General features: G+C 37.5%; 2 protein-coding genes across 2 annotated transcripts in view; both read right to left on the bottom strand.

Annotated features, from left to right (window-relative positions):
* LOC139123539 (tripartite motif-containing protein 2-like) overlaps nucleotides 1-27,508 on the bottom strand; it is a 160,667-nt gene that overhangs the window by 101,628 nt on the left and 31,531 nt on the right. The gene's annotated exons all lie outside the window — the stretch shown is intronic.
* LOC139123541 (phosphoserine aminotransferase-like) lies at nucleotides 650-27,500 on the bottom strand. The gene is made up of 10 exons (XM_070689712.1): nucleotides 27,287-27,500; nucleotides 18,790-18,850; nucleotides 18,215-18,284; nucleotides 15,280-15,485; nucleotides 10,102-10,179; nucleotides 6,323-6,417; nucleotides 4,734-4,903; nucleotides 4,106-4,234; nucleotides 3,695-3,832; nucleotides 650-3,230 (listed from the first exon to the last, which is right to left on the bottom strand). Exons 1-10 carry the CDS (start codon nucleotides 27,341-27,343, stop codon nucleotides 3,128-3,130), a joined length of 1,107 nt encoding a protein of 368 aa, XP_070545813.1. The 5' UTR covers nucleotides 27,344-27,500; the 3' UTR covers nucleotides 650-3,127.

The following is a 27,508-nucleotide window of genomic DNA, read 5'->3' as shown; positions in this document are numbered from 1 at the left end:
GGTCAATGTCCTTGTACCAACTTTGAATAAAATCAGTTTAGATATGCCTGAGTTATGGCTCTGTACATGAAAAAATCGTAATAAAATGGCCGCCTGGCAGCCATATTGGATCGTATCACAAAACAAATCGACGTGCATATGTATGACATAGGTCAATGTCCTTGTACCAAATTTGAATAAAATCGGTTTAGATATGCCTGAGTTATGGCTCTGTACAAGAAAAAATCGTAATAAAATGGCCGCCTGGCGCCATATTGGATCGTATCAAAAAAAAAAATCGACGTGCATATGTATGACATATGAAGTAATCTATGTACCAAGTTTGAATGAAATCGCTCCAGGCGTATCTGAGATATCTGCGTGAACGGACGGACGGACGGACGCACAGACGGACGCACGCACGCACGGACGGACATGACCAAACCTATAAGTCCCCCCGGACGGTGTCCGTGGGGACTAATAACAGACTCCGCGATGACCATTAACGTTTATTTATGGGCGCGGACGATAGGAAAGCCAATTGATGGGCTCGGCAAGCCACGCCCGTTAATTTTTGGCTTTCCTCTCACCCTCAACATCATAGCAATGTGGAGAAAGCATAGACAAGGAGAACTTGTCTGTGGAAAAAGCAATCAACACAAAATGCATATCAGATTTCAGAAAACAATAACAGGGTTTATTGCGCAACAAAAGACAAAGTGATAAAGTTTCAGTAACACCAATGGATGGATTGTAATCACATCTCCAAATAAAAACATCAGACAAAAGGGACTTCCCTTTCATCTGCCAGGTGTAGTCTCTTTCTGCCAATCACATTAACTCTTACAATAATGGTTAACCAATCACATAGAAGGTTACTGGACAGCTATCAGATGTGTCTGGGATGAAATGATAAAGTTTGCGCAAATAATAAAAGCTGGGTATACAAAAGGGATATGTTTGTATAACATTAGTACTTCAGTACAAGAAAACATACAACTTCAATGAAATCTATGAGCTTTTACTTCTATTCTTTTCTTCTGAACTGTTACAGAACTCCTAATTGGTCAAAAGGCAGGGTGTAGCAGCTAGTTGACCAATCAGAAACCAGAACTCTCAATGACTGACCAATCACAATAGTTGATCACAGATGACAAAGTGAGCATTCAATGGCTCACAAATTACACATCGTATAAACTTCCTATTCAAGTTCAACCATAGACAGAAGGTGAGATCTCACTTCTACTGTCTATGGTTCAACAGAAAACGGCTAATCTGCAACATCGACATGGAAATAATATGTGATGGCAAGCTTTTAACAGATGAAAATATCTTATATTTCATTACCACGGTGCACCTGGCAATTAACCAATTAAACTAGACCTTACATATTTCAGTAACGAAATAAAATATGGTGCACTCTACTACATCAAAAACTCAAATACTTTCAAGCAGAGGAAAATACAAATGAAATGTGTGACAGTTGATTTTTGTCACATTTAAACAGAATAAAAACATCGATGTTCAATGCGTGAGATGAAAATCTGAGATCATCATAAATTAATTTTTAACTTCTTTTATTTCAGTATATCGGACTTGTCTGTCACCAATAACACAAAGTAGGAAAATCATAGAATGGTGTGGGATCTCCATGTGCAATTAAATGTTAACTTAGCATCTCTCTCTATAGCTTTGTCCCCGATAACTATCCATGTGTTAGACACCCTAGCAAAAATTTCACTGGCCGTTTACAACCCATTTCAAAAGTAATGTCACAAGGAAAGTCAGTTCTCTTTCGTCCTGCTTACACCCGTACAAAATGAATCATGGAATGCCCCAGTGCTGAGGTATATGCTCTGTTATTTCATTTGAAGAAACTTGGGGAGGTTGATAAATGACAGAGGGGAGTCATGCTTTTTAGGAAATTTCAATAATTGATAAACCCACTTCTCAGTTTGGTGGAGAGTTGTCGGTTGGAATAGGTTAACATCTCACACAAGTGACAAAGCAAATTTCATTGGTTAAAATCAGAGCACAGGTTTGGCCTTAAAGGATCACTGAGCTCGACCAATTCATGAGCCTGCCTGTATTTGAATTTGTAAGCAGCCACCTCATTGGTCAGTTCAGTTTTCACTTATTCTTTAAACATGTCTGCAAGTTGACGGTTAAATTTTTCGTCAGAACACACTTGAGGGCAGATTCTTGAAATAAAACAAGCCAAGAGCTGTGACATTGTAAAAGTAATGACCCTACATTAATAAATATAATGCATACCAAGCAGAAAGGCAATATACTTACGTTACAGAAATACAATAGATCCTAAAACAGATCTATGGAGAAATTAGCCAATCAGGAAACTCCTTAAAAAAAGGACAAGAGCTACCTTTTCAAAGGAGCCACCAGAAAGCTCCTCTATCTGAGATGAGCCAACCAGGAAGCTCCTTTGTGTTAACACAGCCAACAAGAAAACTGCTTTTAATTTCAGAGAGCATAAAATAGCCATTATTCGAAAGGAACCAATCAGAAAACTCCTTTCAACTCAATGACCAGCCGAACGTAATCTTATGAAAGAAGCCTGCTAAATGGCTCCCTTCCTTTTAAAGAGCCAACTACAAAAAGCCTTGCATTTTGAAGAACGAATCAGAAATCAAGTTTTATCGGAAAGATAGATTATTACAAGGCCCCATTCTATGATTGCTTTATTTACAATTTAAATTCACAAATTGATCTAGGTCTAAGTGCAGGGAAAACTTTTCAACCAAAAAAGAGGTAAACTTTGTGAATATTGAAGAGGAAAAAATACACCAGAAGCGGCTGTAAATACTAGTATCTTTGTAAGCCTACAGGCTTCCTACCCTTTATATTCCTGGAGTATGAGATAACCCTGGGTAGAGAGTCCTTAAAGTAGGTTATTCCATTATGTACTGGGGAAAGAAACACCCTGTGCTAGAATACAGTTCTTTCAAGTTCAACAAAAACTTTCAAGCAAATGATTTAATTTTCAATTTTTTTTCCAAAACTCAGGATTGCAAGTTTGTGTGCTTACAAAGCTTGAAAAGCCATGTGAAAAGAACAAACAAGATCACGGCTTATTATTACAAAGTTTGTGATATATGCAAAGCAAAATATAACTTTTGGAAGTCATTCTCTACTGATAGTTGGCCTGGAATTCAGTCATAAATTGAGCCATAGTAAACGTCTCCTCCAGTGTGATGGCATTGTACAGAGAGACACGAATTCCACCAACAGATCTATAGAAATAAATTGAATGGAGAAAAAAAGAGTTGGAATGGTAATTGCATTAATAGTAACAGGAAATGAGCAATGTATAATCAACTTGGAGTTATATAACTAAAAATTCATTTCTACCAGTATGTGGATGAAAAAACAGGATGGTTCTTTGTATTAGCTTGAAAGGCATATTATTTATCTTACAACAATACTGTGCAAAGAAAAAGACATCAGATTCATATAAAAACAAAAATGAACTTGAAAAATCATGTTTCTTGCTAAACAATGCATGAATCGACTGACATGGTAAACAATAGAGCACAGTGTACAAAGAAAGTCAGGCTGTTCACCCTGATTTTCTGTAGACAGGTTTACACTTACTACTGATAACAAATGGGTTTGGCCTAAATAAAACATTGAGTGAAAGGGTCAAACAGTTAGGGTCAAGTCCTAGACAAATCTGTAAATGATTGGCAGTTCTTACCTGTGTCCTTTTATTGAGACCATTTTACGCTTCTGTGCCTCCGAGATGAATTTCTTTTCAAGTTCGTCGACGCCATCGGGCCCTCCTATCCTGAAGCATACATTCATTCTACTACGTGCACTGGGATCAACTGGACAGCTGCAAAAAAAAAAGTTTTTATTTCAATTAAAAATTATGAATCATTTCATTGAAGGTATTAACCCTTTGAGTGCTGTAATTTTGCCCGCCAAAATTTTGCTGCACAATTTTACCAATTATATAAATTTTTCAGTAATGTTTTTGATCTTTCTGGACCAAATGAACACCACATTTCATTTGCTCCAGGATTTTATCAACATTTGGCAAAAATCTGGAAAAAATTTACTGGGGTATAACAAAAATTGACTTTGGCGCTCAAAGGGTCAAACTTACCAGTAGAAGCTATTTGATTCATCGATGACATCGTAAATAGACTTGGCTTTGATGGCACTTCTTTCCTCCATGATGTCAGTGCCACCTTGTTCCTTGAGCCATTCAAAGACAAGACCCATGATGTAGATACTGAAATAGGGACAAAATCAAACCATCATGAAAACAACTGAAGCTGAAAGACTGGCGGTGAATGTGCCCTCAATTTGTTCAAGTAGATAACTGATACAAATTTTTGAGCACGCAGAAATCACTGTTGTCAATTTCATCTACAAGAAATTTGTTCAGCAGAAGAATACATTAAGAGAACATCACAGATACATTCCACAGGTGTTGATTAGGAAAAATGGTTCTAATCTGGAATAAAATGGATGTGATGTGTTCCACAGACCATACACCTAAGAGATCATGTGATCGCGGTACAAACCAACACACACGTACAGCATGTGGAAATACACATATTTCTGCACATGTTAGTACACATGATTTTCTCTACACAATGGTCCATTCAAATTCCAGGTCTAACCAATTCTACGTCTGATACTTTTTGATGGCCAACCTGGATTCCAATGCTGTGGGATAGGAAAGACAGTGTCAGATGCTGAAAGAGATCTACTTTGCAAGGACATACCTGTATGCTGGTGGTGTGTTATAGAGTGAGTTGGCCTCAACCTGTGCTTTGTAGTCAAGGATTGTTGGACAGATAGGCATGGCATGACCTAGGAGATCTTCACGGACTATGACAAGTGTCACACCGGCACAGCCAATGTTTTTCTGTGCTCCAGCGTAGATAACGCCAAACTGAAATGAGAGATATCACTGAATTATTGAGTGTCCTGTTTCACTTCTGTGCATTGTGAGTGCCGTCAGCCATCACTGTTATCTCTCAGTACCATTACAAATTTTAAATTTCTTTTCATATTTTTTCTCGAGACATTTTGATGATTACTCATTTTCTCATAATGACCCGTTTCTGATCGGTTTTGTCACAAAACAAAAATGAAATATTTCAGCAATAATGTACCCCTTCCAGGCCCCATATTGGACAAAAAGCAAACTTTACACGACATAATGTGCGAGGTGAAGCTAAGCACATTAAGTCAGGTTGAATCCATTATGGGCATGAGGGGGGTACATTATTGCTGTTATGTTATAGTTTTAGTGATGCTTGTGAATGTAGATGTAGAAAAATTCTTTCTGCCATAATGCTGGATAATCGGATACATTATCTGTAATTATCTGAGAGTATGACGTCACAAAATTCACTGGCATTGACAAAGCTATAACAAGTAATGACCAGCGTCTTATTCAAAAGCTCCTTCTTTCCACCGATTCCAGAGAATTCATTCTCTGCTGAAAACTACCGGTACATCTGGCATCCACAGTGGTTGACAAAACCGTTCAAAGAGAGTCTGTCACAAAATCAATAACTGCTTTTAAATGATTTACTGTTGTATCTCATTTTCGATAATTTTTAAAAGATTAATAATACATGCATAATGAGATACAGCTATTCAGCTAACAGTTTTGTCATGCAAGTTTTGCTAAAATCGATCGGTTCCGATAGTTCACTCTTTATTCCTGGTTTCACCTTTGGCTTATCTTAACTCTCACTTCTATCCACCAAAAGACATTAACCCTTTCACCACCATGGTTTGTCCCAAACCCATTGTTTTCTATGGTAAAGTTGGACCTGTATACAGGGAACTGGGGGTGAAAGGGTCTTTGTTCAGTGAATGTGTTAACACAACAGCTGCAGGCAATACTTCACTCCAAGCAAACAAAAGCCATAATGGATTTAGTAATTCCAAACAGAAACTTCATTCTCCTTGGCAGGGTAGTATCAAATTGGCACTGATGGCTAATTTATCTATCCAAACACAAAACAGAACTGCTTTTTAATTGGAATTTCAATTTCCATGGCAACATTGGAAAACAGGCTAGATAACGGTCTAAAACAATCTTGATATCACGACCTTGAGTTTAATGAAAAACAAAGTGTCCCCAAACAGGTGATGGATTTGAAGTCATTAATACAACACATGTCTCACAAAATATCCAAAAACAATTTTTTGTAAGAAATCATCTATAAAGCTGGAGCACCCTATCATTCTAAGCAAGCACACCGCATCACCCTCAGCTCAAAATTTGACATATGAAGGCTTGTTTGTGACGATTTTAGGGTTCACAAAGTGTCAGCATCAATCGGTTCTGACTCACCTTCGTCACATCGAATGGTTTGGAGAGAATATTTGATGACATGTCGCATACAATGGGGACTCCATTGCTTTCTGGTATGAAGGGGAACTCAATGCCTGGAAAATACAAATTGAGATTTAAAAAATTAATTAACATACTGAAAGATTAACATGCCTATTAGCAGGCGTTGTTCATCACTTGATGAATAAATACACACTTTTATATCAGTGTACGTATCATTGCAAAGATGTACGTGCGTGTTCATTCAGGCAAATCACTGACTGTGGCCAACGTGTTCTAAATGGCCATCCGAAACTGAAAACACAAAATGGATTAGGTGTGAGTGAAATCTAATCCTTTTATTTGGCTTTAAATAGCTTCCAGGTGATCAACGGCTTAGCTTGGCGCCGTCATGGAGGCAGATTAATCGACAAATTTCAATAAAATGGATCAGGTCTTACTTCAAAGTCATCTATCCACAACTCTCAAAGAGGAAATCACCATCATTGTGGTCGAAAAACAAATCAACCATGGCCTTCAAAACAGTAATGGAAAAACTAATTTCAGCATCAAGGTGCAACAAAACAGAAAGTTACACAGCTACAAAAAAGATGAGAATATTACAAACAAATTCTACCTCAACACAGCACATGCACCTCATGAATATTTTAGAATGCCTTTAAAGAGTCACAGATAAGAAAATTTGTTGTCAAAACGTTTTCTGTTAGTGATAAGAAAAGGTGATATGAATTGAAGTCTGATATACATATTCTTAATGGGACCACACACAATATAGCTAGACACGCCAAAACTGAATGAACGCATGCTACAAAGTACTTGTGATATTTCAATCTTTGTTCACTACATGTTTCCGTAGAAATGATGTCAGACAGACTTCACCTGTGAGAGCATCCCTTTTTTGTGTTTTTCCTGTGATTTTATCACTTGTTTTGATTGAAGGAGCGTTTCAGAAAAACATGATAAAACACTTGCAACTGAGTCACGTCAGTGTTCAATGAGAGACACAAATATCTATCTGCCGACTTGTGGACACTTGCCACCGTCTTATCAAACTGAGCATAACCACATTACTGATCAAGTTTTCACCCGTCACCTCATCTGCGCATTGAGACTCCACTTCAAATCAAACCTTTTCAACTTTCCGAAAATTGCAAATTGCAAACGCGACAAGCAGCCTACGAATCTGCCAGCAAAAGATGACTTCTGAATTGCAGCCAAACACCAACACCCTGTTCCTTTTTACACACTCACACATTCTTCAAAGACGCTACAAACACCGTACACTTCCTTGTAGATGGACACCATCTTATCAGATTGCTTGTAACACATCATTACCACGTACTCCTACTTAAGGTACAGAACTTCGGTGCAATCTACACCACAATCTTGACTTTGAATTCTTCAAGCGTGTTATAACTATATAACTATATCTATCTACCTTCCAATATCATTTCAAGTGAACTTACAAGTATCTTTCCATCTACAAAGTGTTTCATGCGCTGACATCACGTAGTGAACACATTTCAGTGACGACACTTTCTGAGAACCACCTCTGACAGACCCTTTCATCTTAAGGTAGAATGTCCCTCGGGGACAGATATTTGGACTCTCAAACCTTTACAATTCTTTTCTGTTCTACCACTTGTGGGGGTTCATTTTAAAGCTCTTGGTGTAAGAAAACTTTTCATTGGCTTAGATTTTCAAAATTCAAAAATTTTATATTTTTTCATAGAGTTAACATAGGGCAGCGTTTCCGTTACAATTTCAAAACTTGCGTACGATTTTACGCAACTGAGTTTTTATTTGCGTAAAATGTATTCAAAATGCGTACGATAGGAATCAGTATCTGAAGTGAGCTGGGCAGTCTTTTCTGTAGAACTTGGGGGTTTCCTGTAATGCGCATGCTCTATTAACAAAAAGCAACAACCTGGGGGCTTCAAGGTGTAGCTGAACGCGTAACGTTTGCCATGCCGTGATGCATGTCCCGGATATGATCGTTGAGCAGCCCAATGAGTTCATGTTCGAAGAAAATACCTCCTGACTACGACATTAGTGTTTTCAAAGGGCCAACAAAAAGCAGATACTGTTCAAAGTCCAGCGGGACCTCTCAAGAATGCAACCCGACAGAGTCTAAATGGTTACCCGTAAACACTTTCCAAATAACATGCGACGTAATGACCATTAACTGTATTGTGAGGGACCGTGGTGTTACCAACAACGTAGACTCAATCGATTCTCGAAATTTTGCATCTGTAGTGCCATTGTCTGTACAGAACTGATTGACATGACGTTTTGTGATGATGAAATACAATGTTGCATAAAGTGCTGCGGTCTGCTAAAGTCTAAAATGTTGCAATATCATGATAAATGTCACTTGCAAGCAGGTGCATATGTTCTATTTTTGTCCTGCATTGAACCACGTTCAGGCAATGTAGTGCGGGCCAAGTACGTCGTGTCATTGGGCGGCATTTCTCAATGCGTATTTGTTTACGCAGTCATGATTTTTTTTGCGTATTTCCGAACAATTTTGCGTAAAATACGCAGGATTTTGCGTTAACGGAAACACTGAGTTAACATAGGAATGGCGGCCATTTTGAATTTCAAATATCGGTATATCATGGCTTATTTGTTTCTCTAGTACCAAAATTTGCAGTGATCCTCCATTTTTATTCTTGATTTTGAAAGAAAATGGTTGAAAGATGCCTTTAACGAAAGTTTGAGCAAAAGTTGAACTCTATCACGTTCGAGGCACATACTACCTTAATCCAGGTGGTTGACAAAGCACGCAAAGCAAAGAAATGATTTCTTATGTTTCATTCATTTCCAGTTGTATGACGCACAGAGACTAATAAACCGAGACAATCCAACAAATACCCAGAAAAAGGACATCGGCGAGTCTTTGATGATGGCCAAACCATTCAAAATTCTTCTCAAACTCTTGTCAATCAAAAGACAGAATATTAAAGACACACACAGAACAGACAGAATTGACTTCTGTTTATTGCAACAAATTGATTTTTAATGCAATGCAATAAACTCCGTCTATTGCCCTTGATTCAATAAATAGGGTCTCCAACTGTTATATTTTAAGCTTTAATATAATAAATTTGCACACCATAAACTCTGCATTGGTGACTTAACAACCAGGACGGATTGAGGAATCTTAGTCAGGGATTTCCGACATGACGTCAGAGTTTCTGAAGGATGCTCACATTTGCATGTATATGAGGAAAAGAAATCCAATTTGATTTGTTCGGATTGCCTGGACGATATGGTGCGTGCCCAATTCAATTTTTTTTCCATGTCGTGACGCATTTTAGATGTTCTGGTTTATTTTTTTGCAAATTGCTATAAGCATGCTATTTACATGTAAAACTTTCAAATATCTGTTATTATCATCTCTGTACGATAGACTTCCCAAAATATAGTTTGGCAAAACTTGAGGCATTACGAAATCTGTAATTAGGCTGGAAAATCTCAAGTGAGTGAACTAAAGTTTGGAATAGTTTTTGTTTCTGTGGGGAGAGGGAGAGACAGACAGACAGAAGGAGACAGAGGGGGACAAAAGGGAGGGGAGTCAGACAGACTCAAGGGGGTTAGGAGGGAGTAAAGTGTTTGGGGAGGGGAGTGTTTGGAATCAAGGGAATTTAACAGAATGTGTATGTATGTATGTATGTGTGTGTATATGTGTATGTGTGTTGTGTGTGTGTATGCCCATGAGAATGTGGGCACACAGCATGATTATGTGTGCGCAGAGAGCAAGGTATCAGAAAGCTTACCGTGAACTGTCTCATTGGCACAGTAGTAAAGGTAGGAGGCGTCTGGATTAACTGTCCATGTGTCTTGTGGAGGAATCACTGAAACACAGAAACACGAAAAAAAAAATTTAATGAAATACTCTCATCCTTTTTTCAAAGACAGTATAGTATGGAAACATACATGTACCTGGTCAGTGACTATGTATACTTGGTTAACCCTTTCACCCCCAGTTCCCTGTGTACAGTTCCAACTTTACCATAGAAAACCATGTATTTGGGACAAACCATGGTGGTGAAAGGGTTAAACTGTTCAATCTTTCCTGAAGACAGGGAGGTTAAAACACCTATCCAACAAAACTAAAATGCAACTCAGTATGTGCAGATACAAAAACTGGCTTTTAGAACTAAATGAAATAACTTGAACCAGACCACTTGTCCCAACAAGTCTCAAATAGACAAAATAATGGTTTGTTCAGCGTCACTTCCTGATAACAGGACCATGACAATGCAAAACTCGGTAACAACACATGTTTCAATGCAAAATGTTAAAATCACCACATGCTTTAATACCTGAAGGTTAATCTTTTCTACATGTTGGAAGTTTAAAAAGTAATTGTATCAAACAAAATATTTTATACCCGTTTCACTCATATGAATCACGTGAAAAGTGTTATTTGACTCACTACGTCTCAGAATATACGAGTGATTTCCGTTCAGAATGGCTTCCAATACACTTAATGCGATTTTGATGTTTAAGAACAAACATCAATATTCGGACTGTTGATAGGCATTGAATAGATCACTTTTCACATCAATTGGAACTTGTGAAAGATGGTTTGATCCTCAACGTCATAATATATAGGGCATAGGTAGAGTAAATTTACTCCGGTAATTGTGAAATGTAACCCAATCTATTGCAGTGTTTCTAGAACTTCTACAACATCTTTCATCAGTTCTATCCAAAATACATTTTATTTTCTTCAAGGAAGTATAAGACAGTAAATTGAGACAGTTTCACCAGATCATTTCCATCATGAGCAAGTTGCCCCTCAAGGAACACACTCCCTTTTCGACAATGTTCAATCATTACGCCTGTATTTGTATCATGCCTGAGTCAACAATATGCTGGTATTTTCAGATTCACACAGCCAGTTATTGCATCATCAAATTTTCTGATCTGTTACATACAGCAAATATCCTAACCAGACACTTTGGCTACAATCATTCCTGATATTTTTACAATCTTTTGATGTTCCTGTTAACATTTTAACATTTCTGTTTTTTATATCCTCAAATGAGACATATTTGGTGAAAAAAAATTGCACATATTTTTTTCACCTAGATTGTGTTATCAATACTCCCTGACAAAACCTAACACATTATTACTTCATTGTACATGTAGTCTCTTTTATAAAACATATCCCTGTCCAATTTTTTTCAGATTTGTGCCAAAATTTTGATAAAAATTGCAACGAATGAAATATGATGTCCCTTTTGGTTCAAAACTATCAATTACAGAAAAATTCATAAAATTAATAAAATGTCAACTTAAAATATGGTGGGAAATATTACAGCACTTAAAAGGGTTAATCATCTCCTAAAAGTCAAAAACTCAACCAAATTAATTATTTTTTCCTCCTTAGCTCAGCTCTGTTCAGAACCCTGCATTTCAACACCAGCCCATTCTATGCAAATACCTTACACAAAACAATGCAACATGTAAATTACACTAATTAGCTCTTTCATCAATGTTCATTAATAATTTAAACACCCTGCGGCAACAAACACTTGGTTTATGTCACTCAATTTAGCCATTCATTCATTTGCACACATTCATCTTCCTACTTTACAACTACTTACATTACACATTTTTTCAATTTGAAAAGCTTTCTATGCAAATTGGCACTGTCAAATCTTCATTACAAAAGACAAGTTTTGTTGATAATAGTTTTACTTGTAGTTTTGTAACTTTGTCCAGCTTATTTGCATTATTATCAATAGCCAACAATTTCAATAAGAAAGGATTGTCCAGCCAAGCTACTTAAAATTATTTCAGTATCCCTGTGTCCACTCTGCACCCACCTGCACAACCATGAAAGGTCAAATGACCCCATTACCAACATCATGATCACCCTTTATGCAACCCCCTCCTGCACCCATTGTATGCAAATTACCCAGCATACCACACTTGGGACTTAATAAGTCAATTACTCTAATATCTGTTCATATCACGCCATATCTCTATCAGTGAAAAGCTTTCTTTTCGTTTTTGCCTTATTTTGCCTATTTTGCCATATCCTGATCATAGTTATAAACTTTGTTTGGTCTCATTCTGTTCAGGGAGTAATCAGAGCCAAAAATAGGGGTAGCAGAATAAAACACGACAGGTTATACGATATAACTTTAATCTCATCACCAGTGAAATATTCTATGGGGCAATTGCTAGGTACTGGAAATTACCATTCAATTTTCTTTGATTGACCAATTTTACTCTCTTTGATATTCTGGTGAAATTTCTTAGTTTTTTCAAATAAATGAGACAAGCAGAGATACGGTTTACAGTTGGCATATACAGGAAACCGCCACCCTCCTGAAAAAGCTTTTCTCCAGACAACATTGAGTATAAATCTTGAAATGTAAATTTCTTTATCTGAGGTTTTTGAAAATTTCTGTCAGAGAGAGCTGAATGAGGGGAAATATCCTAGGAACAGGAAAGACATTTATTGAGTCCATTATTGGCTGGTACTTTTGAAATGGCAAACATGAGTCGGCATAAATGCACCTGTCCATTAAAAGGTAATTTCAAAAGGAAACCGTGGAGAATTTTGACTGTATCTTATTTCAAACTCATTTATTTCCGTAAAATGAGGCAATTTAACACACGACAGAAAGTCTGTAAATCAACATGAATGTATTTGATTTACTTAAGAATGCTGAAGTTGGACTGTTTTATTGACTGTCCCTTCCCTCTCAAATAAAGCCTAAAAGTCGTAATCAAAACGTTAACTTTACAAATGAAAAAGTACAGGCGTAACCACTATATCGATTGAGGAAAACATTCCCCAGTTTTTATACGCAAATACTTTCAAAATCTTTTTGACAGCACAGAATGAACAACCACTACGTACTGCATAACAACATCATCAGTATATCTCAAAACAGATTTTCATCAATGTTTTATCTTCTCTTCTTCATACCATCAAAACCCGCTACCCCTCTGTTTTTTTTTGAGCAATCTATTCATATACTGATATAACTGTACAAAAGAATACTTTTTCAGGACAAAAGGACGAGAAAATATGCATTGTTGTGTAAACTGGCTACTCCTGTTTTTCCAAGCTTTGAAGTACATACTGGAATCTTTTTAAAATCCCATTTTTGTAATATGAAAATATATGACCATATATCGTAGAATTTTGAAGACAATCATTGGAACTGAAGCAAGGAATATGGCGAACCAAATATCGGGCAACAGAACTACCTTCTCTTTTTCCAAAGACTAAGCATTTCATTTATTGAGGTATCCACCTCGTCAAACCAAGATGTCTGAGAATACTGTCCCACTGAGATCAATTCTCCGAGATCAACTCCGTCACTCATCCGCAATTTTTCTAGGACAAACGCCCCTGAGCCGCAACAATAATGACGATATTAGATTTACTCACAGTAAACAGGAGAGATTTCAAAAGCACACCGCATATAATTAAACCGCAGATGCATTTTAATTGTAAATACATTGTTGGCTTTTATTAACTGACAATTTCAATTCACCGTGATAAATTACCACCAACACAAATTTTTCTAAGGTCAAATTTCAAGGTGATTCAAATCCAATTAAATTATACTTTTTTCCCCCACTTTCCTTTGTGGTAACTTGAAAGGGACGTTCAATCATAACGGAACGGTAAACAGAATGAAAATGAATACACCGAGAAGCATGATTTGATAGGAACACAACAAAGAATGTAGTGTGTGGAAGGCAGCTTTATGCTCAAAGCAATTCACTCTGAAAGCATAGTTTTTCTCCGGTCACTAGACCGACACAAATTTAACATCTTTTCCTGCTGTTTCACTCTTTCAGAAATTTTTAATGAAAAGACATTCCAACAATTACAGGTACGCATCTCGTATTTTCTTCTGTCAAACAGATGAAAACACCTCTGCCTGGCAAATTTGATAACTTTTACGGCAATATCAACGTTAACGCGCCATTAACTCCATACATCAGACGTAAAATGATCAATTTAGCAATTTCTGTGGGAGTAAAACGTTCATCCTTACTCCCTTAGGACACTCCGCGTACCAGCAGAGTCTGTGATCTATCACCTGTGACATTTTAACGGACTACGCAATGGAAATGATATTATTCCCATAGCAAGGCTGTGGACTTTTTTACCCCTTGGGTAATGGAAATTTCTAATTTTACCAAATAGTAATCAGGGTGGCTGACTTTGTGTTTAATTGAAAAGTCTCCCAACACACCTGGATGTCCAAAGTATTTATTTAAAACTAACAGCACCGCTGTTTTCTGTCCAGGTGCATATCGGTGAATGAAAGATGGATCTTTTTAAACATACATCACCCATACTTTAATACATTCCCACTGTTTTCAATAGGTGGCTGGACCTATATCATGCAAATGGGGTGAAAGACTTTGAGCATAGACTATACTGTCGTTCTAAAATCTTTTCACTGTACCAATCTACATGGATTGTCCCTACATCATATTTTCTCTGTATGTCGGACCAAAAGTGCCATTTACAGCAATGGAGTTGGACCAAACCATATTGTGAAATAGGTAGGTCAAACCAAAATGTGCAAAGCAGCGGGGCTGAATGAAACTCACACTACTTGCATATGGAGTTGTGGGTATGCTTGTGAGTTGTATGACCAGTTTGCCCTAAAAGCCAGCTAGACACAGCCAAAACTCACAAGTGTTGTTCAGGCGTCAGAAAAATTTACATAGTACAGTACAGGCAGTTGCCAAGACTAGTCTCAAAGAAATTTGAAAACTGTGCATGACAATTTAACACATCCCCAACGGAGCGGACCATTGGTCTTTCTACAAGTTTGTCAATAATCAAAATGCATTCTAAAACCACAGCTTACAACCAAAAGGTTGATCAGCCCCACCTATGTCTGGTGTACTGAAATCTAGCACACTTCCGGAATGTGAAAACGAGCATGCTATTGACTTACTTGTGTATTTGCTTGTCTTTGGTAAAACCCTGTTGACTTTGCCGTACTTCTCTGCTTCTTTGGCCGCCTTGGCTGACCACGTTCCGGTGACAACGTAGTCTGCACACTGGCCTTTCTTGAGGTTCATGAGATTGAGGGCAGTGGCAGCAAACTGACCGGTGCCACCTCCTTGAAGGAAGAGGATTTTGTAGTTTTCAGGAATAGCTCTGCAAAATAAGAACGACATCAAATTTGTCAAAGTCACTCTGGACAATTATTCAGACACCAAAATTTTAGTGCAACATTTTACCAATTTTTATGAATTTTTCTGTAATTCTTTTGAAAATTTTGGACCAAATGGACAGCAAATTGCATACAGTCCAGTTTTTGGTCAAAATTTTTAGGAAAATCTGAAAAAAGTTTGGACCTGAAAAAAATTGTCTTGGTTATATTTCATAAAGGCAATAAAAATTGAGGGTCAAAAAGGCCTTGAAATATTCATTGGATTCACATTACTAAGAACAGAGAAAATTTTAAATTTCACTTCTGCTGTAGGTAATTTCTGTTACTCTAACACTATTAGAATTTTAACATAATCACGCCATAAAATTTTCATATAAATTGAGTTGAGCATAGAGCATTAAAATTTCAAATTTCAATTTTCAATGAAATTTCAGTAGTTCTCACAAAGGTTTCTCAGAGTCTTCTGTCAGCAATGTAGCACAGCTATTGTGGAAAAACAAAACTTGTCCATCGCACAAGTAATAACTATTTTCACTTGCCCTGAAGAAAATCCAATTTTCTACAAGTCCGGCTGTGAGCATTATCAATGCCTGTCAGTCAGACATATTTCACAATAAAACTTCAGACGCTAAAAATCCATCAAATATTCTTCAGAATCACATTTTTTTATGATTGGCAGCATTAGCTACTCAAAGTGGTCTGATTTGTATTTAAAATGCGGGCAATAATTGTCAAAGACATTGCCAACAAACATGTACATACATTTTTGCTCTTATTGTTACAGTGGAATAAATATTGAGAAAATCATTTCTAAATGGTTTGTCATAGATTTCTAGAGTGCAAGCCACACCCAGAGACAGATCCTATTTATCTAAACACAGTAAAGAACCCAATATCCACACCCGCTGTTCTTGTATAAAATCAAAGTCTTGTGCGTTTCATACAATAGTATCAATAAATCCCTTTTATCGGCAATGTGCACACTACTCGCACAATTTCCTGTAAATTTAAAGTAATGTGTCACTTTGTAAACCAGTTTATTCAACAGAACTAAATAAAACACCCTCATTTTGTTCACTACGAGCGACTTGTTCATTTTAGTTGGCAGACTTTCACAGACACCTTCTGGTTATTACCAAACCTTGGTGGCTGACAAACCGTTTTTACGCCTTTATACTTCAGTCTTGTCCTATTACGATATGATATACATAAAACACACTAATGATTTGTATGCCCTTGTGGAACAAATTGTGTTGATATATGATGGTTATCCCACCCCCCATATTATGGATATTATGGATTTCCTAAAACTAGCCTCAAGTCACTGGTGGGAAATGACCACCTGGTAAGGTCCTTGTGCCAATCATAGTCAAGATATGAATCCGGAAGTCTTGTCAATTATGTAAAACCTAATCACAAATACCCGCTCATTTTCTGTGTAATGCGGGTATTTTCCCAGTGGTTTACATCCAGACTTCAATGTGTCACTGAACCTAGTGATACCAGGTATACATAGCCACACACAACATAGAATTCAAAAGGGGAATTTACTCTATTGCCAGAGAATGCACTTTATAAATACAGGTGATTGGCTGTGAACTGTGAATCGGAAATCTTGTCAATTATACAAGCCAAACCCGGAATTCGAATCGACCACGGTACAAACAAAGCCATGTGCGCAAACGCGCACAGACGTACGTGTATTTCCATACGCGTTCAGTACACATGTGGGTTTGTTTGTACCGGCATCATGTGATTATTTGGGCGTTCTAAGTATGTAGAACGGCGTACGCATCGCGTCCTTTTTATTCCGGAGTAGAACCATTATACAAGCTAATCACAAATACCAACTTCTTTTCTGTGTAATGCGGGTATTTTCCCAGTGGTTTACATCCAGACTTCAATGTGTCACTGAACTTAGTGATACCAGGTATACATAGCCACACACAACATAGAATTCAAAAGGGGAATACTGTATTGCCAGAGATGCACTTTATAAATACAGGTGCTTGGCTTTGAAAAGTGAATCCGGAAATCTTGTCTATTATGTACAAGCTAATCACAAATACCGACTCATTTTGCTTATTTTCTGTGTTATGCGGGTATTTTTCCAGTGGAAATGACCACCTGGTAAAGTCCTCATGCTAATCATATTCAAGATGTGAATCCGAAAGTTTTGCCAACTATGTAAAAGCTAATCACAAATACCCACTCATTTTCTGTTCAATGCGGGTATTTTTCCAGTGGTTTACATCGGCACTTCAATGTGTCACTGAACCTGTGATACCAGGTATACTTAGCCAAGTGCCACATGTAATTCTAGAAAGGAATGCTCCATTGCCAGAGATGTGCTTTATACAGGTGCTTGGCCAGAATCCTTCGTAATTATTGCTGGAATCAAAGCATAAAATTTAAAAGTTGTCATGCATGTCACCATGGAAACCGGACAGGTAAATCGAAGTGTACAGTTTATAGTTATCCTGATGTCACCATGGCAACAGGATAGGTAAAATTGATTTTTTTCAAAAAGGAAAAAAAAATCATAGCATAACAACTGTTATTAGTGCTACAATATTGATTTTTGCGCTTGTTATGATTTTAAATTTTCCATAGAAACGATTTCCTATTATGGTTTGTGGTAATTTACATTCCTGTGTACAGCGTCTTAGTGAAATGCATTTCAATAATGGATTCTGCACATTAAAAAACTTACATTAAGTCTCTGAGATTGGCTTCTGTCATCGTCATAATCTTTGCAAAGTCTGCTGATCTGTGGCTTAGTTCTGCAGAAAGGAAACAGAAAAAAAAAATGTTGTTAGAGAATTGGAACACGGCATATACTAATTACAGTACATAGGTGCAATATGTGAACATTTTTTGGCAATTTCCTTGGCTTACAGAAATGCTCTGGGATTTGATAAAATCTGTTGCAAGCATGGAGGACAGTCAAATCGATATGAAGAAAGTGTGTCATTACAACTAGCCCTGGCTATTTTAACTTTAATTTCAAGTTTGGGCTGTCAGTTTGAAGTTTGCCCCAAGCCATTCCTTATCAGCGGCAAGTGTGGACCTGTGTACGGGTTAAAAGGAGTGATGACTTAAAGAGTCAAAGTAGAAAGCTTTGAAATTTCACAGCCCTTTGTAATCTACGCACCACCCCCACACCCCGATTTCCCTGTAAATAGGTCAATCCGTCCTTTAGAAATTAATAGGTGTATACAACAATGGATGGGCACCAATGGATGGTGCTGAAAGATATTACATTCCTTTCCAATACTAACTACTCACCCATTACGCTGACCCCTGTGTTCTTGTAGTTAAGCATTTCTTTCTGAGCCCGCTGAAGAACCTGAAAACAACAAGTAAAACAAAAACATATCAACTTGTAGCCAATTGATACTGTCCATGTACCACTTTTACTCTATATATTACATTGTATGTCTGATAATACATGATTGTTTCTCAAAATAAACACCTTTCCACTTTTCACATCATACAATTTTTCATTCTGTGGTGAAATTATTTTGCAGTAAATATTTTGAAATTGGAACCTTTCCCCCTTGAACCCTTACATGTACCTTGCCAAGTTCATATTTCACCTTAGGGTCAAGATGTGAAGCATGACAGGTCCAATACTGTCCATTTTAACATAAAATTGAACATTTTAAGGCCCCTGAAAACACAGATACTGTAAACATTTTACATACTAAAGCTTCAATAACTTACCATGCCAAGTGGGTGAAAGTATATCTGATTTTGACTAAATATTGTTCTTTTACTGATTTGGCAGATGGGAAAGGAATACATGTACTTGTCTGGCAGGAAAACAGTTTATCCATTTCCTGTTATAGCAAGCTGTTCCATGATAAGTAATTTTCAGACCATTTATATTGGAATTCAATACCTCTATCATTACGTCTGATCACATGTCAACACATTACCCTGGAAGGACAGAGACCCCATGAAAAATTCATTTCTGGGTGAAAATGGCATGGAAACAAAACTACAGAATGCATGGATGTCATAGACATGCATGCAACCAGTTGTTCATTTTCCAGGTACCAGGTCTGTGTATGGTTCAGGATTAACAATGGAAGTTGGGAGGTCATGACAATGGTGCCAAGGTGTTCTGTAACTGTATTGTGCACTGTACATATGAATGAAGTTCAGGGGGCCTACATATAAATGCAGTTAGGCTGTGGTTTCATAAGAGTGGCCTAATCAGCATGACAATGCAAAAAGTGATACCTGATAATCAAACAAAGAAAGATTACACTGGAACTAATTCCAGCACTACAGTATCAGTATGTCTATCAAGTCTTCAAGATAGGAAATGATCCCAAAGTCCAACTTTTTGGAAGTTCACTTTCGGCTAAATTTTGACTTTTAATAAGTTAAAGTTATTTGAATCATCAAAGGAAGCTCAATTCAATTCAGCACAACTGACACTTTGGAAGATAATATACTTCTATTGTTGATCCTCAGTTAGTACAAAGAGGTGATGACATCATCATACATCGTATAACCTGACCTTTTTGGCTTAATAACTCGGCAAAAAAAATACCATGAACTTGGTTTGACAAGATTCACAATTCTTTAAAACAAGAGCTTTATCAGTTGAATTTCAAATGTCATGAACACAGATTTTAAAACATTTGACATGTATGACAAGTTATCACATATCTATGACATGCAAAGATTACAATAAAGACATTTCTGCATACTTTTCTTGAAATTTCCGATTAGCTACCAGTGTATTAATATCACCGTCAAGATAATAAAAGACAATGGAACAATTTTCAATCCTTATAGTAGATCTGACAAATACTGTGAAATTTTGCCATTGTCTTATCATGATCACACCATTCTAAATACTGATTCAGATCGATTACAGCTGCATTCTCAATACTGATTCATATCTATTACAGCTAATTTATTGTTGCCAATGAAAATACATAAATCAGTTCACAATTGCCATATTTACATCCAGAAAGGAGTAAAAAAAGGTACTTATCTATTTAGTCTTATCATTCCCCTGTCTACGCAAGTTAAAAATAAAATAACGGACTCATAATTTGTGAGAATTTTCTACAATATCACCAGACAGAGCGTGATCAGACAGACATCTCACCTGCTAGTGTTTCTTTACACACTGTTCATCAACACAAAAGCAAAATACATCAACGTTCGTCTTGTCGCATGATCTTATTTGCTCGCAAAAAAAGAGTCAAAAAAGACCTTCCACTGTTTTGTTTGGCGAAAAAGTCCAAATACTTGAACCCATTAGTATCATTTCAGGCTAAACATGAATATACATGACTAAGCTGCAATGATGCAAAGAAAATAATTATAAACACTGGAACGCAATAGCAATTACGATTAACATTACTTTTTCATTTTGCAAAATAAAATTCCATAGGTGTAAAGACCAGTTTCAAACATGAGACAGCAATTCAAACGCTTTTGTAAAACTCCCTTGATCAACATAAAAAACTGTAATCTGTCCTTGCAACTTTTGACAACCAACTCACTACACCAAACTACTTAAATTCCTATACAAAAGTGCACTTTTTCATATTTTTTTCAAGAATTAAAGCAAAATACATTGAGAAATTTGCTATAACGGATATAAAACCCAGACATTTTGTCTAGCTGTCTCCAAAACACACCTAATAATAATAATAATAATATTTATTGCTTTAAAAACGCCTTCCATGTAAAAGACATCTCAAGGCGCATTACATTTCAGTATAAAAATAGAGCAATGGAAATGGTTAAAAATCACACAAGTAACTCTCTTTAAAAAGGTAAGTTTTTAAATGAGACTTAAAAACGTTAAAATTATCAACACATCGGAGTTTCGATGGCAGCCTGTTCCACAGCCGCGGAGCACAAACAGAAAACGACCTATCACCGTAAAACACAGTGTTAGCGATCGGCTGGTGTAAACTGATCGCTGCACCATCAGCAGTCGACCGAAGAGAGCGCCCCAAATTACGAACGCATACAAGCTCTTTTATGTATCTCGGCGCCGTATCGTTTAAAGCCTTGTACGTTAAGCATAAAATTTTAAATTCTGTTCGCTTATAAATAGGTAGCCAGTGTAAACTACGTAGTACTGGTTGAATGGGATCTGCTTTCTTTATTTTTAGTACTAGACGCGCAGCTGAATTTTGTATCAGTTGTAACTTCCTAATTTGATAATTAGGAAGGCCAAACATTAAACTATTACAGTAATCGAGTCTTGATGTAACAACGCATGTACTAATTTTTCTGCAGAACTTGTATCAAGAAGATTACGGATTTTTCCAATTTTCCATAAAGCAAATGAAGCAGACTTACATAAATTTGTGATATGAGCTGACATAGATGCTGTTGCATCAAGTGTAACACCAAGATCACGAACTACTGGGGATGAATGAACGCTAACTCCCCCAACCCGCAGATCACAAGCACGTGGTTGACCTCCATCACTAAATTTCGACGAGAATCTAATCACCTCAGTCTTGCCATCATTCAGAGCCAACAAGTTGGCAGACATCCACTGTCTGATTTCTTCGATACAGTTCTCAATTTTAGCTGTTGGTGTGGAAACACGGGAGCAAGTAATGTACAGTTGGGAGTCGTCAGCATAGAACATGGATTCTAAACCATGCTTTTCTATGATGTCCTCGAGGGGTGCTGTATACAAACTAAAAAGCACAGGTCCAATGACAGATCCCTGAGGAACACCACAGTCAAGCGACTGTGCTGTTGACACCACCGACCCAACACACACCCTCATTGTCCTGTCACTTAGATAGGAAATGATCCATTGTAAAACACTACCATCAATTCTGAACCTGCAACGTAACCTGTGTATTAAAATGTTATGGTCGATGGTGTCAAAAGCAGCAGAAAGATCCAAGAGAATTAAAATGACATCACTTCGCCGATCTAGAGCACGCAGCACATCATTGTGCACTCGAAGGAGAGCATTTCAGTGCTGTGACCCTCTCGGTAAGCAGACTGACACTTCGCATATAAATTATTATCACATAAATATGAATTAATTTGAAGAAGAGCCGCTTTTTCAATTAATTTGGAAATAACTGTTAAATTAGAAACTGGTCTGTAGTTGTTAAGAGAATTCTTATCAAGACCAGGCTTCTTTAAAAGTGGACGTACAATTGCAGATTTACATGAATGAGGGAATTCACCTGTCGCAAACGAAGAATTAATTATAAGTGTAACAGTGGGAGCAACTTGATGCAAGCACTGCTTAATCAATATCGTAGGTATGGGATCTAACTTTGAGGATTTTGCTGGTAGAGAATGAATAAGCTTTTCAACGTGTTCAACAGTCAGTGGATCAAAGGAACTCAAACTGAAGCTTGAATTAATGACAGGATCAGTCGGTTGAACATAAAGTAAAGTCTCACGGATCTTTAAAATCTTTGCGCGAAAGAACTTGACAAAGGTGTCCGGCAAGGTGGATGGATCAAAGTCCGGGACGATCGAAGACAGGGCGCCTTTTGTGCCAGTGATACTATCGATGATGCGAAAAAGGCTTTTGGTGTCAGCGCCAACAATACGATCACGATGGTAGGTCGCGTGTGCATTACGAAGTTTAACTGTATATTCACTTCTGGCTGATTTGAAGATTTGTTCATGAACCACAAGTCCGGATTTTCTCCATCGTCTCTCCAATTGGCGCAGATTTTGACGTGACTCAATCAGTTCTACTGTGAACCACGGAGCCCGCACTTTATCTAAGAATTGTTTTTTCACGACTGGAGCAAGTTCATCAATAACTGAGGTTAAAGCACTGTTATAAGCATTGACAAGATCAGTCGGACTGCAGCAAATTTCAGACGTGATCGATTGCATCGATGACTTGATTTTCTGTTGAAGATCACTTACATTTATATTTGCAAGATTTCGAGAAGACCTGGTAGTTTTCAGCAGACGGGGTCGCGTAAACGCCACGGAAAAATGAAGAGAGGCATGGTCGGATGGTAAGAGCCAATCAGATTCTATATCGGTAGCGCATGGGTCAGCTGCCCTGGTGATAATCAGATCTAGGGTGTGGCCTTTAGAATGTGTTGGACCAATTACGAGTTGTGTCAAGCCAAGAGAGTCAAGTAGATCAACAAACTTTACAGAACCAGCATTAGCAGGATTGTCCACATGAATGTTAAAATCTCCAAAAATAATCAACCTCCCTTGTGAGTAAATCACACTCTCCAATAAGTCAGCAAATTCATAGAGAAAGTCGTTAAGAGAACCCTTTGGTGGACGATAGACAACGATTAGTCGAATCAGGGATGACGAAAAGATGAGGTTGCCGTCGATGACATTAAAAGACTTGAAGGGCATAGTCTTGTTGGGAGTAAACTTCAAATTTGATCTATGAATAATAGCTACACCTCCTCCCTTCTTGTTTAGGCGCGGCACATGATATAGAGTGTAACCAGTAAGAAATGATGAAAAACGCGATACAATGCTACCATCAGAATCTTTGAACCATGTTTCAGTCAACGCAAAGACGTCAGTTCGGTAATGTAGTAGGGAGTCAGAAACAGATTGTAACTTATTTTCTGCAGAGCGGGCATTCCAAAGAGTAAACTTGACATTCCGTGATTTCGATGTTGAAGATTCTCTACGCACAGTAATGAGATTTGATGGATTTATCCCGCGCACCTAGGGCTTCATTTTGAATGTTAATTTATTCAAATCAATATTCCACCACGTCACCTCATGCACTGCATGGAAACTTCCAAAGATTTGCCGATAAGAATTATCCCATTTTTGCTAGCCAAAAAGTGACAATTTTTCCCTAAACCAACATTTTTAGCAAATATCCAGAAAAAATTTGCACTGCACACACTACTGTCTCAGCAAAATCCGGGTTTTTCTAATGTCACATGTTAATTTATGCTAATGTCAGTGCTTTAACAAAGTGTACACTCCAGACTAAACTGCTGTACGGAAATTTCCACATGACAAAGAAGTAAAATTTGGACAAAAATGTATGCTTTTTTTTAAACAAAATTTGAATCTAAATTCGGTATTATACTAATCAGGTTAAAATACTAGCAGAAATATTTGTTTTTCCGTCGCAAGATTAAATGCTAGAATTCCAGACTACCTAAGGTCACCAGTTCAACATGCATCATTGGTACGGAAATTTCCAAGTGTGGAAACCCATTCACAAAGGAGTTTAAAACCATGTTCACGAACAAACTTAAAGTAGAAATGATAGAAAACTAGTGTACAAACAAAAAAAGGTTGAAGCATGATGAAATCATATGAATTTCAGAGTTTTTGTTACTTTTCGTGGGCAACTAAATTTCCATTCACATTGACTTGCTTTTACCAGGGTTGTACTATGAGACGCCTACCAATGCTCTACTTTCCGTGACATGGAAGTAAAACACGTAAAAATAAATGCTGAACTTTCATGAAAAATATCATCATGAAGTTCTATATTTTGCATCAAAAACAGAAACAGTGCTGAAATGTACTGGCTTTGTTGACTAACATTTCTGCAAGTTTCACAATTTTTTTGCTTTTTTTACAGGTATGCAGACAGACCGGAAGTTGTCCCTGGGCTAACCCCCCTTCCCCTGGTTTCTTTCAAGAAGAAAATTTCTGTTTTTCCACAATGTACAGACATTTATGGCAAGGAACAAACGAATTTTGCCCTTTTTTACACATATTAAAAGAATGGCAATCTGCTATCAGGCACCTTAAAAGAACTTTTGAACTTTACAAAAGGTCATTGTTTTTAGATTTTCCATTTAAAGTCTCAGCAAGTCAAGGTTTTTTGATACTTTTTGATATTAAACATTAGCTCGGTAATAAACATATCACCTGGCTTATGATGGTTGGGAGAGAATTTTCCAAAACTTGCATTAAATAGTCAATATTAAAGGTCAATATTAAAGTTTTTTCCCTTTCTTTCTTCTTATTAAACCAAATTTTCCCAAACTTAGCCACGTGAAAAGTAACCACTTCTCCCAAACTCTCTGAATCTTCAAATCTGAAAAGCAATCAGGGACTGTCTGGGCTTAGATAAGACCACAAGAAAATGCTTCATATGCACACATACATATTATAGTCAATGAAAATTAATGAATGTCAAAGTTGGGTTGATAATCACCCAAACATTGCTTAGCAACTATTGTTTCCAATCTTATTGGAGCCCAATCACAAATCTTGGCAGATTCAAGATAAACATAATTCAATGCAATATTTAAATATCATCAGGACAATAGGATACTGAAAATTTGAGAAGCCAGATAGCTGGTGGCATACAGCAACTCCATGGGGATGATATTTAAAGGCCAGGACACAAAATTTGCGAGGACACATACTACCTGGCAGATGTGCAGTTTGGGTCTGGATCTGTCTGATTGACGGTTTTTACTGTCCATACATCTTTCTCTATCTTTGACACCCTCTTCAACAAGGTCTGAAAAAGCATCTCCCATACAAACACTACATCAAAACCTTAAACCTTCATTTTAGTTACATTTAAATATTTGAGTTCTTATTTTATCATTTTATATCTGATAAATGTCTACATACTATCGTAACTTCCGATCATATAAGATAATATTTAAGAATATTTAATCCGTATCATGTCGTCTGATGATTTCACAAATACAGCTGTGTGTTTTGTCTGTATTTATATTTGTCTGGCCCTGGTGACTGGATATGCAGATATAAGTGCCAGCGCTATGAAGGCTGATGCAATACTGCCTTCCACGTTCACTTCGCATAATATGGAAATGTCAACAGGGAAGCCATTGGCATAGGGAAGCCAAACTCGACTGAAACAACAGGACGAGGAAATATTGTCCCTCGATTTTGTCACCAGGGTCTAAAATGAGGTCTGTTTTCATCCGAACGTCCCCATGCCGACAATCCTGGGATGGACCGACGATTGAGGGGAGATCAATAATTATCACCAGCTGCTTGTGTGAAACAAAATTACCGGACAACTACTGCCGTACTGGTACTGCACTACACAAGTACACCAACAAACCGGTCGGTCAGCGTCACGCCTCACAGAAACAGTAAACAATCCTGGCTTCAGTTCTTGTTTTTCTAAGTTTTTTCCTAACTAACTCCACCGACTGGATATAGAAAACCCGAGTCGCCTTTCTAAATTACTACCATTGTACGGATTTCCCGCGAAATACGGCGTCCCCTACAACATTGAATAACTGTCATATTGTTGGTGCGTTGCCAACTAACCACACAGCAACTTTCCACATCTTTGTCAATGTTATCTACCATCAGATCGAATAAGTGTTGTAGAAAATAATAAATGGACTTCTGCCTATACTTTTACAGCGGCAAAAAAACAGCAACAGTCTAAAAACATTACCACATTATTGCCATGGTCGCCAGATACACACTAACTTGGCGATGCCAGTAACGTACGAGTGCATAATTCAATGAATGACTCGGAAGAAAAGGGCGCGTCTTTGTTGAACAGCTGAGCGGATCGATGTCTACGCCGCGCCGGTAACCGTCTCATCACGTACACGAGCATGCCGCACCGGACTTTCGTGGTCAGCAGAGCACATTGTCGAACATCGAGCCCTATCTGTCTTTTACCTCTACACTACAGTATGATAACCCGATTTATGTTGTATTCACAATACAATCACACGCCGGCACGTATCGTAGACATACATGAGTCGGTACGTACCTGCATACGGACCCATGCACGCGTGTACGATCACAAATTTTTGGGAAATATCCGAAAAAATTACAGTGAAATTGTACTTACAGCTTCAGGGAGTTTGGCCGGGCCCGGTGCAAAATTAATTACTCTTCCTTCAGACATTTTGGTTCGAAATTGTTGCAGAAAATCCCGGAATATACTACAGATGTTTGTTGGCAGGGACTCGTACCGTCTGAAAGAGACCGATGAGTGGAAATATTCAGCTTTATGTTAGAATGTGATGACTAGAACTATCACGCGAGTTTTATTTAAATTAGTTGCAGTGCT

Source organism: Ptychodera flava, assembly GCF_041260155.1.
Source record: "Ptychodera flava strain L36383 chromosome 23 unlocalized genomic scaffold, AS_Pfla_20210202 Scaffold_23__1_contigs__length_28996876_pilon, whole genome shotgun sequence".
NCBI lineage: Eukaryota > Metazoa > Hemichordata > Enteropneusta > Ptychoderidae > Ptychodera > Ptychodera flava.
The sequence above is the reverse complement of the archived record's forward strand: the minus strand, read 5'-3'. Positions and strand labels throughout refer to the sequence as shown.

What these genes read in the sequence shown, in the direction of transcription:
- LOC139123541 (XM_070689712.1), bottom strand. Translation starts at nt 27,343, where the DNA reads ATGTCTGAAGGAAGAGTAATTAATTTTGCACCGGGCCCGGCCAAACTC. An exon ending in CACAGGGGTCAGCGTAATGG is followed by an intron (nt 18,285 to 18,789) that starts GTGAGTAGTTAG and finishes TCCTTTCTGCAG; the next exon opens with AACTAAGCCACAGATCAGCA. An exon ending in AAAGACAAGCAAATACACAA is followed by an intron (nt 10,180 to 15,279) that starts GTAAGTCAATAG and finishes TCTGTGTTTCAG; the next exon opens with TGATTCCTCCACAAGACACA.